Source organism: Puma concolor, chromosome A2 (genome assembly GCF_028749965.1).
Source record: "Puma concolor isolate L17-30 chromosome A2, mPumCon1.1.hap2, whole genome shotgun sequence".
In the NCBI taxonomy this organism is placed as follows: Eukaryota; Metazoa; Chordata; class Mammalia; order Carnivora; family Felidae; genus Puma; species Puma concolor.
Window position 1 is genome coordinate 107,346,999 of NC_141668.1, and position 12,506 is coordinate 107,359,504.

The following is a 12,506-nucleotide window of genomic DNA, read 5'->3' on the forward strand; positions in this document are numbered from 1 at the left end:
GTAACACTAGAACACATGTATTACGAATACCACGAATATATAACATATAATCAAAAAAAGAAACTCACAGCTTCTTTTTAAACAATTGAAATTTACAAGAAAGCTTTCTAGAGAGTCATTTGCTATGAAATTCCTTAAAAAAAAACACAGCCCTTAAAAGCTTAACCACGAAGGGAATCTGGAATAACTTTGGCGTTGGCTCCGGGCCTGTCAGAAGTAGCTGTGAAAAGACTCACTCCTGCTGTTTATCGAGATTAACATCATTTCACTGCAAGAGTCAGAGTTTCAGTAAATACCCCTCTGAGATGATGCTTTCCAGATGAAAACAAGTTATGGGCCACATTCAGAGTGCATGGAGACAAAGACAGCCCCTGAGCCGTGTCACGGGGGGACGGAGCTTTGGGGCGTTCTCATGGCGACCACGGGGATGCGCAAAGTCCATCTGGACCAAAAGTAACGCACCTCCTCGTACGACCACCACCAGCGCTTAACTGTTTCGTTTTCACGTTAGTACTACTTGAAGCTGGAACATTCATCACCAGTACAACCTGGCTTCTCTTCTTCGGGTCTGAGCATTGGATCAGACGGTTCGCGTGTTCTCTGTGAAGCTCCCCTCAAGGTGCCTGCAGGCTTCCTCACGAGCCACCCCCAGACACGAAAACAAGACCACACAAGATACAGCACAATCCTCTCGGAACAAAGTGTGCCCGTGAACCATCCAGAGTCCCGTAGCGTACAGGTGGGAGGCGGTACGAGAGGGAAAACAGAGCCCTGCGGTGTTGGCATTGCTCCTGGGGAGGCGGAGCTGCCCGCCCCACCCCCAGCTTCTCTTCCACAGGGAGAGGCCGCCAAAGCCTCACAATCAAATGGGACATGTCCCTCACCAGGCCGAGACTACACACAGGTGGGGTCTCACTCTTCCTTAAGCACCGGGTGCACCAAGCAAAACACCTGCTCCAGTGCACCTGCTCCAAATAATACCTCCTGCCCCCAAAGTGTCCCCCAGGAGAGAGACCCCTTGGCACGTCCAACCAAGGTTAACAGCAAGGGCAGGAAAAGGCCAAGATGGACCGTACTCAACACACAAAAACATCTGCATTCCAATCTATAGAACGTTATGGAGCTTTAAAGATTTCTTCCCGATCTACAACATCCTCATTCATTCAGACTTACCTTTCCAATGATCTCATTAATCTCTGGAGTATTTGGTGTGTACAGTATTTTTCCATGTAATACAGGTTTTAGGAAGGACCACACCAAAGCGCCATTTGGAGACTGTAGAATTTCCTGATAGAGGTTCAAGCAAAATGGTGCTGCCACAATTTAAACAAACAAACAAACAAAAAATTACTCACGATAGGGGATGCCCAGGCTAATAGTAACCCTCATTTACATATCCATGATGCGTCACTTTTCAATGACTGATCTAGATACATTTTTCATGCCAAAATTCTGAATTTGGGCAGTAAATTCCACAAGAATTTTTCTTGTCATTGTCTTTGGCGCCTCTTGTCTCAGAAGAAATTTCGGGATACCATGTTTATTTCAATATTTGGGGGTTTTTTTGCTTTTGCTTTAATTTTTTAATGTTTATTCATTTTTGAGAGAGACAGAGAGAGAGCACCAGCAGGAGAGGGGCAGAGAGAAGGAGACCTAGAATCTGAAGCAGGCTCCAGGCTCTGAACTGTCAGTGCAGATGCCCGATGCGGGGCTCGAACCCACAAACCGTGAGATCATGACCTTAGCCGAAGTCACATGCTTAACCGACTGAGCCACCCAGGCGCCCCTTGCTTCAATACTTTAAAAGAAAGGAAAGCATGACCTTCACGTGTCCAAACTAAGTCATCCTTAAGACACCTGAAAATAAGTAATAGAAAGAAATGCACCTGATCTTTAATCTAGAAAACTGTCAACACTTACAGGATTGAGAACAGAATTAGGTTCTTCTTATGAAATTAACTTCATATCTTGTTACTGAATTTTCTTCCCTGCACCTACACAGAAGTGTTGAACTTACTGTTTTCGATATATTAAGTCACCTTCTTTTCACTCCACCCTTGATTCCTCAAGGTGGCTTTCTTTTTTTTTTTTTTTCAACGTTTATTTATTTATTTTTGGGACAGAGAGAGACAGAGCATGAACGGGGGAGGGGCAGAGAGAGAGGGAGACACAGAATCGGAAACAGGCTCCAGGCTCTGAGCCATCGGCCCAGAGCCTGACGCGGGGCTCGAACTCACGGACCGCGAGATCATGACCTGGCTGAAGTCGGCCGCTTAACCGACTGCGCCACCCAGGCACCCCTTTTTTTTTTTTTTTTAATTTTTTTTTTCAACGTTTATTTATTTATTTTTGGGACAGAGAGAGACAGAGCATGAACGGGGGAGGGGCAGAGAGAGAGAAGGTGGCTTTCATCATTGCTGTGGTGTTAACTGCTTTCAACTGAGGGCTTACTCAACTAACCTGTCTAACCGAATAGGTGCTTAATGAGGGTAGAGCCTTCATCACCATAGTGCTTAGTGACTGATTCTTATATATGGTTTTAAAATAGTGATGAGTACTTTAGTACAACTGGTTCTTTTACTCCTGGAGCGAACATTTAAAATGGAAATATTTCAGGGCACCTGGGTGGCTCAGTCGGTTAAGCATCCAACTTCGGCTCAGGGCATGATCTCACAGTCTGTGGGTTCGAGCCCCGCATCAGGCTCTGTGCTGACAGCTCGGAGCCTGGAGCCTGCTTTGGATTCTTCATCCCCCTCTCTCTCTTTGCCCCTCCCCTGCTCATGCTGTCTCTCCCTCTCTCTCTCAAAAATAAACATTAAGGGGCACCTGGGTGGCTCAGTCGGTTAAGCGTCCGACTTCGGCTCAGGTCATGATCTCACAGTTCGTGAGTTCAAGCCCCACGTCAGGCTCTGTGCTGACAGCTCAGAGCCTGGAGCCTGCTTCAGATTCTGTGTCTCCCTCCCTCTCTGCCCCTTCCCTGCTCATGCTCTGTCTCTCTCTGTCTCAAAAATAAACAAACATTAAAAATATTTTTTTTTCTTAAATAAACATTAAAAAATAATTTTAAAAAATGGAAGTATCTTAGCTTTGATACCAAGATTCCTAACACCCAAGGTATGAATACTGCTGTTGTGATCACTTCCACTATTAATTTCGTCTTCCCAAATTGTCCACTTGAAAAGGAAAAAAAAATGTTTTTTTATTCAACAAGTACAATAAAATTGATAGAACTCCCTGAGATATAAATTAAGAGCATGGATACATAATGAAGTTTTAAACCATTAATTATAAAGGTTGTTCTCATTGATATTTTTTAAAGTTATATTTCAAATTATCAGCTTGATGTAAACAGTAACAATTTTCATTTCAGAAAAGACATAACCATCTTTATGTACAGAACAAAAAATTTGAAACCAGGAATCCTGACATCTGCCACTTGTGAGCTGTGTGAACTTGGGTAAGTGATTTACCCTTCTCTGAGCTTCCAGCATGTCTTCTGGAAGATGAGGGTACTAATATTGTCTGTGGTGAGTGTGACAATCATTTGAAATACAATGTATGAAAGCACTAAGAAAGACTGGTCCTCAATGGTGGCTAAATAACTAGACAGATGAATGGTTGAGTGAGTGTGTGAATGAATGAATCAATGGATGGATGAAAGGATGGATGGATAGCTAGAGGGATGGATGGAAGGATGGATAGATGGATAGATGGATGGATGGATGGATGGATGGATGGATGGATGGATCAATGGATGGGTGAATGGGTGGGTGGATGGATGGATGGATGGATGGATGGGTGGATGGATGGACTGATGGATGGATAGGTGGATGGATGGACAGATGGATGGATGGATGGATCGATCGATGGATCGATGGATGTGTGGATGAGTGGATGGATGGATTGATGGATGGATAGATCAATGGATGGGTGGATGGGTGAGTGGATGGATGGATGGATGGACTGATGGATGGATGGATGGGTGGATGGATGGACTGATGGATGGATAGGTGGATGGATGGATGGATGGATGGATGGATGGATGGATGGATGGACAGATGGATGGATGGATCAATGGATGGGTGGATGGATGGATGGATGGATGGGTGAATGGATGGATGGATGGATGGATGGATGGATGGATGGATGGATAGATGGATCAATGGATGGGTGGATGAGTGGGTGGATGGATGAATGGATGGATGGACTGATGGATGGATGGGTGGATGGATGGATTGATGGATAGGTGGATGGATGGATGGATGTGTGGATGGATGGATGGATGGATGGATGGATGGATGGATCAATGGATGTGTGGATGGGTGGATGGGTGGATTGATGGATGGATAGGTGGATGGGTGGATGGATGGATGGATGGAAGGAAGGAAGGAAGGAAGGAAGGAAGAAAGGAAGGAAGGATAAATGGATGAATTAATAGATTGATGGAGGAATGGATGGAAGGATGGATGATTAGATTTCATGAGCAAATAAAAAATCCTCAAGAAACCCAAGCGCAAGAAAAAAAAGAAGACATGAGAATTAGAGAAGCGGACAACAAAAATTATCAGATATTAACAACATTAATGTGTGTTTATACTGCCAAATCATGTTGTATCTGGAACTACCTGAACTATCCACTCGCTGATGAGCACACGAACACACTGTCTCTGAGTTTGCTGTGAGGTGGCTTCACACCTTACGCCTCCAGCTCCACAAAATGCCCCCTCCTCCTCCTCCCTGGTCCTGCCAGGACTCTCTCCACCCCATGCACATGGTACGTAGACAGAGATTTAGATTTACATTTTTCAAATTAAAGAAATATATACAAATATATAATACATAATTTGTAATATATAGCATGTTTTATATATGTAAGTATATAAGACATAATTTGTAATATAATGTATTTTGTATATATATCGGGGGCAGGTGGTAGGCAGAATCCCAACATGGCCCCTGGCGTTCATGCCCTGACTTGCAGACGGGAGCTGGGAATGACAGATGCCATCCCCTGGGTGGGTTTTCCAGGCATGGTGAAGGAATGCTGAAGCTGTAAATAAGGTCCCCAATCAGCTGACCTGGCATTTCTCAAAAAGAAGATGATCCTGGCCGAGCAATCAGGTAAACCCTTTTAAAAGGACTGGGAGCCCCAGAGTCAGACATCCCTGACACCCTGGTCCATTAGGGAGCCCCAGCTGACCAGTACCACTGAGGGGGTCCAGGCACGGAGACCAAGAGCACCATTTTGGTCCCTGCAACGTGGTGAGATCCTACAACAAGGAGAAATGTATGCGGCCACTACAAATCTGTCTTCTGTGAGACTCAGTGGCAAAGGACTGTGGATGGATAAGTGACTTCCTGGCCCCACTTTAAGTGGATATGTTTTTGGGGTTGCTAGGTGGCTCAGTCAGTTAAGCATCGCACTTCAGCTCAGGTCACGATCTCGCAGTTCGTGAGTTCGAGCCCCACGTCAGGCTCTGTGATGACAGCTCAGAGCCTGGAGCCTGTTTTGGATTCTGTGTCTCCCTCTCTCTCTGCCCCTCCCCCACTCATGCTCTGTCTTTCTCTCTCTCAAAAACAAATAAACATTTTTTTAAAAATTAAGAAAAAAAAAGTGGCTATGTTTTTTTTTTTTAATTTTTTTTTTCAACGTTCATTTATTTTTTGGACAGAGAGAGACAGAGCATGAACGGGGGAGGGGCAGAGAGAGAGGGAGACACAGAATCGGAAACAGGCTCCAGGCTCTGAGCCATCAGCCCAGAGCCTGACGCGGGGCTCAAACTCCCGGACCGCGAGATCGTGACCTGGCTGAAGTCGGACGCTTAACCGACTGCGCCACCCAGGCGCCCCAAAAGTGACTGTTTTAATTAGAAAGGCAGACTAAGTGTGCCAGTACACTTGTGGGGTTCGGCGCCCTGCACCCCTGAACAAGTGATGCCTTTTTGGCCATGTGATCTTATCTCTGAATCACGATGGTCTCATCTAAGACACGGATACAAGAAGACCTGTGTCATTTCCCTGACGACACAGGGAGAAGATCACCTGGTGTGGGTGGGCGCCAGGGGCTTCCAAAGCCACCAGCCACATCCACATGTGCGGCCTCAGTGAAAGCGGAGAGATACAGCTGAGAAGGTGGAGGGGGACCACTTTTTGCCAGTATGCGCCCACCCTCACACCGAACATTCAGCACAGAGCAGGGCTCGTGGCCAAGATGCAAACACAGATTACTGTCGCCTTACTTGAATCTTCGGGAATGTTGAATTTTTCTTTGTCCCCTCCCAGGAGCTCGTTAACTCTGGGCAAGTTAATGAACGAGTTGGAGCCGCTGAAAAACGACGCGGGCTCCTTGCAAAGCTTCTTCATCACGGACTGGAAAGAACCGAAGGCTGAACTTCTGGCCTGGCCATTCTGTGGATCCTGAGAACATGAGACAAATAAGGTATCATTCAACAGGGACTCCGCCTTCTGCAAGGGAGCCCTGTCTCCAGCTGAACACACAAAATGTTCACCACGCCCGAGCACGCAATCTGGGCTTCAGACTTCTCTGCCCTCCAAACACCCCGCAAAACGTGCAGTGATTTTTCTGGACTTTAACCCATTAGGAGACACAAAGGCCACACTTACGCACATGCGCACGCACGCGCACCAGCAAATCCTGGTCCGTCCAGTGATAAATGATCAATCCATAAAAGATCGCTAAATCTGCGAATTAATGTTCTTCACGTTTGTCTACCGCTGAGTTCCCCCAGACACTTGACGGCTTTCCAAACTGCCCATCAGCTGATGAACACAGCGCTGTCCTACCCGAGGCCGCTGAGGACCCTGCCATACGCCCCGCGCCGTGCACCTCTCTCTGCGTGTCCCCACGCACCTGCTCTCCCCGTGCATCCCGTCCAGGCAGACGGCGTCCAAGCAAAAGCTACCATCACCCCACTAACTTCCTGCAAGTTTGTGTTTGTATTTGCAGTACATAATCCGTACTTCGTAAGCCAATTATTTGCATGTAAATAAACGTGAAGGTTTTTGAAAGCAATTAACTCTCGGGATGAAGTTAAACAAGCCTGTGGAATTTCATGTGTGCTCATACACGATGTAGGGATTTCAGACTTCACAGATTATGCGTGAACCCTTCCAACCACCATGTGGGGGCATGTGGTTCAACAAAGTCTCTGACCTCCGGTTTTTAGGGAGATGCCCAGCGTTCCTGCCAGGCTGTTGCCTCCACAGCCACAGAAAGTACTCCCATTGCTATGTTTTGCTGCCACATGCAAACTTTAGATGCCGGAAGACAAATACAGGCCAAAGCAGCAAATCTGAATATTTCCCTGGGGACCAAAAGTGAACACACACCTGTTGAAAGTCGGGCGTGTCCAGCAAGGCAGTGATTTTATTCACACGAAGAAATTCGGGAAGGTATTCCAGAACGTGGCCGGCTTTGGCAAGCAGGTGGCTGAGCCTGGAGAGCACGTCCAACAGGGAGCTGAGCGCTCTGCTCGCTTCCAAAGGCATCAGAGTCTCAAAGGGAAAAGACACAACGTGAAATAACCAACATTGTACATTCTACTCTCATGAGCCTTGAGTGAGCAGTGAAAGCCTGGTTATTGGATTTTATTCTCTCTCGAACTAGGGAGACGTCTTGGCTGTGCCGAATCAACATCCTCTTCATTGGCGTGCACCTGGTTCAGCTTTTCATCACACCCTCGATTACGCCAGCAATGCTCAAACGTAAACCAGGAAGAAATACAATCTGTTGTTAAAATTAAAATCGGGGGCCCCTTGGGGAGCTCAGTCGGTTAAACTTTCGACTTCAGCTCAGGTCATGATCTTGCAGTTTGTGGGTTCGAGCCCTAAGTCGGGCTCTGTGTTGACAGCTCAGAGCCTGGAGCCTGCTTCGGATTCTCTGTCTCCCTCTCTCTCTGCCCCTCCCCTGCTCGCTTGCGGTCTCTCCCTCTCTCTCAAAAATAAACATTAAACAAAATTTTAATTAAAATCAATTTCCAAGTATTTCTCTTTATCTTGGAGATACCTAAAGTGGATATTTTAAGAGTGAAAATAAAACAATTCTTTTTTTTTAGGTTTTTATTTATTTATTTTTGAGAAGGAGAGAGAGCACGAGCAGAGGAGGGGCAGAGAGAGAGAGAGAGAGAGGGAGAGGGAGAGAGAGAGAATCCCAAGCAGTCTCTGCACTGTCAGTACAGAGCCCAAATGGGGCTCGAATTCATGAACTGTGAGATCATGACCTGAGCCGAAACCAAGAGTCGGACGTTTAATGGACTGAGACCCCCAGGCGCCCCCCTCCTGCCTGTGCATTTTAAATATACTTGATCTGAAAGTATTTGTTCTATGAATGTGTGTGCGTGTGTAACCTAACAATTACCCAGCAGAGGGAGGGGGAACACGAATAAACTAGGCTGGGAAGACAAACCCCCCCTTTTCCTGACCCCAAAGCCGTTCCCCCAGTTTGGAAGCACTTTTGCCATTGTCAACACCTGTGTCACCTCTGATGAGCCCAGATGTCGGCAAATCTGTCCCTGGGGAGGAACGTGGAGCAAGGCTGGTCCCTAAGGGCACAGGCAAAGTTTCTGGAAGTGTAAGACTCAGTGGAGGACAGAAGACAAAGAACTTCTAGAAGAGGCAGAGCCCAGAAGGTGGTCAGCGGAGGTTAATGGGGGTGCCCCCGGGTTAGCTGTGTTCACCGTCTACACGGCGGGGGGGGTCACTGGAGGTTAATGGGGGCACCCCAGGTTATCGTGCCCACCATCCACACGGTGGGGGGGTCACTGAAGTTAATCGGGGTGCCCCTTGGTTAGTGGTGCTCACTATCCACACGGAGGGGTCACTGGAGGTTAATCGGGGCGCCCCTGGGTTAGTGGTGCTCACCGTCCACACAGCGGGGGTCACTGGAGGTTAACCGGGGCACCCCCAGGTTAACGTGCTCACCATCCACAGTCAACCCTCTCCCTCACACACTGTCCCATCTGCCATGTGCGGGAGCGTGTAATGAGCTGCTTCCCCAAGTGACCAGGGCCTGGCAGAGATGGGCACATGACGTTCCCAGGACAGAGGCTGTGGGTCTCAGGACATAATGGGGCAGAGAAGGCCAAGGCCAAGGAGGGGTGGAAGCAGCTCCTGATTCGCGGGGGTGGCTCTCACAGCCCCAAGGAACCCCACATGGGGAAGGGCTTTTCCTTATTGGTCCTTCTGTGCTGACCACGTTGACTACCACCACCACTGTGCCACATGTCCCGATAGGCCTGACTCCAGGGGCCCCCTGGGAGGTCTCCTGGACACCCCTTGCTTCGAGCCACCCCTCCCAGAGTCAGTGCACAGGAGACACAGAGGCTGGCGGAGGCTGGCGGGGTGTGCACCTTGCTGGGCCCCCACGGCCGCGTGGCAGGCCCCCTCTGCAGACGCAATGCCTCCCATGTCAGCCCCCCCCCACCATGGTCACCCCCCTTACTTTGTAAATGAAACTCCGCAGATTCAGGTTCTGACTCATGGACACAATCAGGGAATACACTTCGGGCCCGGGCAGGGCACACACTTCCCGCACCGCAGACCCCGACTTCCCGTCCTCGGGAAACGCCAGTAGCAGGCGAAGGGCGTCTAGATCACACCTTCCGGACAAAGCCACCGCGAGGATGCTCCAGAGAACCTGTTACAGAGCGGGAGGGTCAGAAGGGAGCATCCTCGGAGGCGCAGCCCCCAGGCACGGAGCTTCCTCAGCGAGGAGCCCCCCACAGCCCGCCCCCCACAAGGGCTGAGGATTTGCCGACAGCGCAAACCTCTGTGTGCTTTCAAGCATTCCGAACGGACATTCTCCTAAAATGTGCACACGATTCTCCGACGTTTGAAACAATCTGCCCCTTCTGATGACACGGGGCCGTGCCATAGGACCAACCACCCTCCGCCCCTCGGGGCCCACGCATGCCACCCTTGCCTCCCCGAGGCTCTGACATGGAGCCTTAATCCACACTTGCAGTCAAGCACCCTTCGCTCTTCAACTGTCGGTGTGAAATCATTCTCTTCCGCCTCCCTTTCCACAACGAAAACCAGACGTCCAAGCTTGTGGTAAGTTTTTGAAAAGGAAAAGCATCCACATTCAGAGGAGAAGCTGAGGGCTACTCGCATCATCGTCTGGCTTACGAGAGCCGCACGCCTCCGCGAGGGGCTCTGAGGCGCGACCCCGTTTGCAAATGGCTTTCAACCGTGACCTTCACAACAGGGCAAGGTGTAAAGCCCAATTTCAAAACCGGACTTCCCATGTGTGTTTATACCACGATGCCTCCGATTGCTATGACACATTCAGGCCAAGTGAGACCCAGCAGAAGCCATTATTCACTTATTAGGAGCCTCAAGAGCAGGCAGACCTCATCAGACGCCTTCATACCGTGCCATAAAGAGCCCAGGAAAACCACTAAGAAATAGAAGATTGTTGGGGCACCTGGGTGGCTCAGTCGGTGAAGCATCGGACACTTGGTCTTAGCTCAGGTCACAATCTCACAGTTCATGACTTGGAAACCCATGTCGGGCTCTGCACTGATAACATGGAGCCTACTTGGGATTCCGTCTCTCCCTCCCTCTGCCCCTTCCCCACTTGCGCTCTCTCTTGCTTTCTCAAAATAAATAAATAAACTTAAAAAAAAAAAGGAAACCGAAGATTGCATCAATCAGGTTTATCAGTCAGAACAAACAGGATGTGCGTTGACGTGTACATGGGTGTTTTAAGGAATTGGCTCACATGATTGTGGAGGGGCATGTCCAAAATCCAAAGGGTGGGCCGGGAGGCTGAGGGCCCAGGGAAGAGTTGTAGCTTGGGCCTAGAGGCAGAATTCCCTCCTCCTCTGGGAACCTAAAATCTTTTCTATTACATGTAGCCTTCAACTGATTGGACGAGGCCCACCCACACCATGGAGGTTGATCTGCCTTATTCAACGTCTACTGATGTAAATGCTAATCTCATCTAAAACATACCTTCATGGCAACCGTTAGACTGAGGTTTGACCAAATATTCCTGGGTCTTCCGGCACAAATGGCCAGATGCTCCATTTATCACTGATGTACATTTTGAATCTCTGAGATACATTAAGTGTTTTCACACCTACTTAAACAAGGTGCCCTTCTTCATAAGGGACATGTAGGATCCAGACACAACTTGAGAAAGGTTCCTTAATGCCACCGTTTTCAAATGTGCTCTCGTGGGGGTAGAGGGTAGCTGCCTTTATGGGAAGGGGGTTACATTCCAAGAGGAGGAACGGCTGGAGTATGGGGAGCCTGGTCTTGGCTCCCACCTAATGTATCACCCCGTGGCCCCCAGGGAGGGTCACAATCAATGCATCTCGGAGAATTTGTCCCAGAGCAAAAATACATCTTAAAAATTGTGGACGCCTGGGGCGCCTGGGTGGCTCAGTCAGGTGAGCGTCCAACTCTTGATTTCAGCTCAGGTCTTGATCTCAGGGTTGGTGGGTTCGAGTCCCGCATCAGGCTCTGTGCTGACAGTGCGGAGCCCGCTTGGGATTCTCTCTCGCTCTCTCTCTGTGCCCCTCTCTCTCTCTCTCCCTCTCAAAAATAAACATTAAAAAACTTGCATACACCTCTTTAACCAAAACGTGGAGGTCCCATGCCCTGTCACAGAACGACTACACACGAGAGCTCTGCCCTGTGGCAAATCTGCGTCCACTTCTCTGTGCTTTTCCAGACCTTACTCTTTATCTTTCCTGAATCTCACCAAGTCCACTTTTCCTGCTTGGAAGACACCAGAAGCAGGTGGGAGCAGGTGGGGAGTTAAACAAAAATAACATTTTTGTTGGGCTGGAAATGCCATGCCCATGTCCTCGTCAAAGTGGAACGGGCGTCTTTCATCTGTGCTACTCAGGCTGACTGGCCAATTATCCGGGACAGGGACGTCGGTGTGCCGATGCTCTTGCTTCACATTGGTGTGGGGGGAGGGGAGGGCCCAGCGGGGGGGTGGGGGGGGCGGCGGGCAGGTCCCTGCACTGAGAGCCCGGGGCGCCCCAGGGACGGCCTGGACTCTGCCCGGCTGACCATTCTAGACTCAGACTTGCTGCTCTCAGCCTAACTACAACCAGAAAGGAAACACTGTCCGTGGTGCAGAAGGACTAGAAACGGGGAAAGCGAGTCCGTGGTGTCAAAGTTGTGCCGGTGGAGCCACCAGCGAGATGAGAGCAGAGGGTGGAAACTCCATGCTCCACGTACAGACAGGGGTGGCAGGGTTCAGACCTGCTCAACTGCCGATGAGCTATGAGCCACGGACAGGCATGAGCACCTGGGGGCAGCTGGGCCCTGACCCCGGCTCTCCCAGTAACTGATGTCATGGGTTATCTCTGCCCTGCGCGAACCGCAGGCTGGCCCCTAGGGCAGCAGTAATGGCCCCCCTCGCCCACTGAGGCAGGCCCCAGTTCTGCTACTGGGAGACCCCGCTCCCCCTGGCTGGCTGGCTCCACTTCCAGAACATTTCCCCTCTCCAGACTCCACAGGATAATGGG

The 12,506-nt window shown here is 49.4% G+C and overlaps 1 protein-coding gene across 1 annotated transcript in view; it reads right to left on the reverse strand.

Moving 5' to 3' along the window:
- Nucleotides 1–12,506, reverse strand: part of ABCA13 (ATP binding cassette subfamily A member 13) — a 395,455-nt gene that overhangs the window by 263,973 nt on the left and 118,976 nt on the right. Inside the window, exons 24-27 of the mRNA XM_086697122.1 lie at nt 9,461–9,655; nt 7,351–7,515; nt 6,240–6,417; nt 1,174–1,313 (exon numbers count right to left, since the gene is read on the reverse strand). Of these exons, the coding sequence (XP_086553248.1) occupies nt 1,174–1,313; nt 6,240–6,417; nt 7,351–7,515; nt 9,461–9,655 (678 nt within the window). The remainder of the gene's footprint in view (nt 1–1,173; nt 1,314–6,239; nt 6,418–7,350; nt 7,516–9,460; nt 9,656–12,506) is intronic.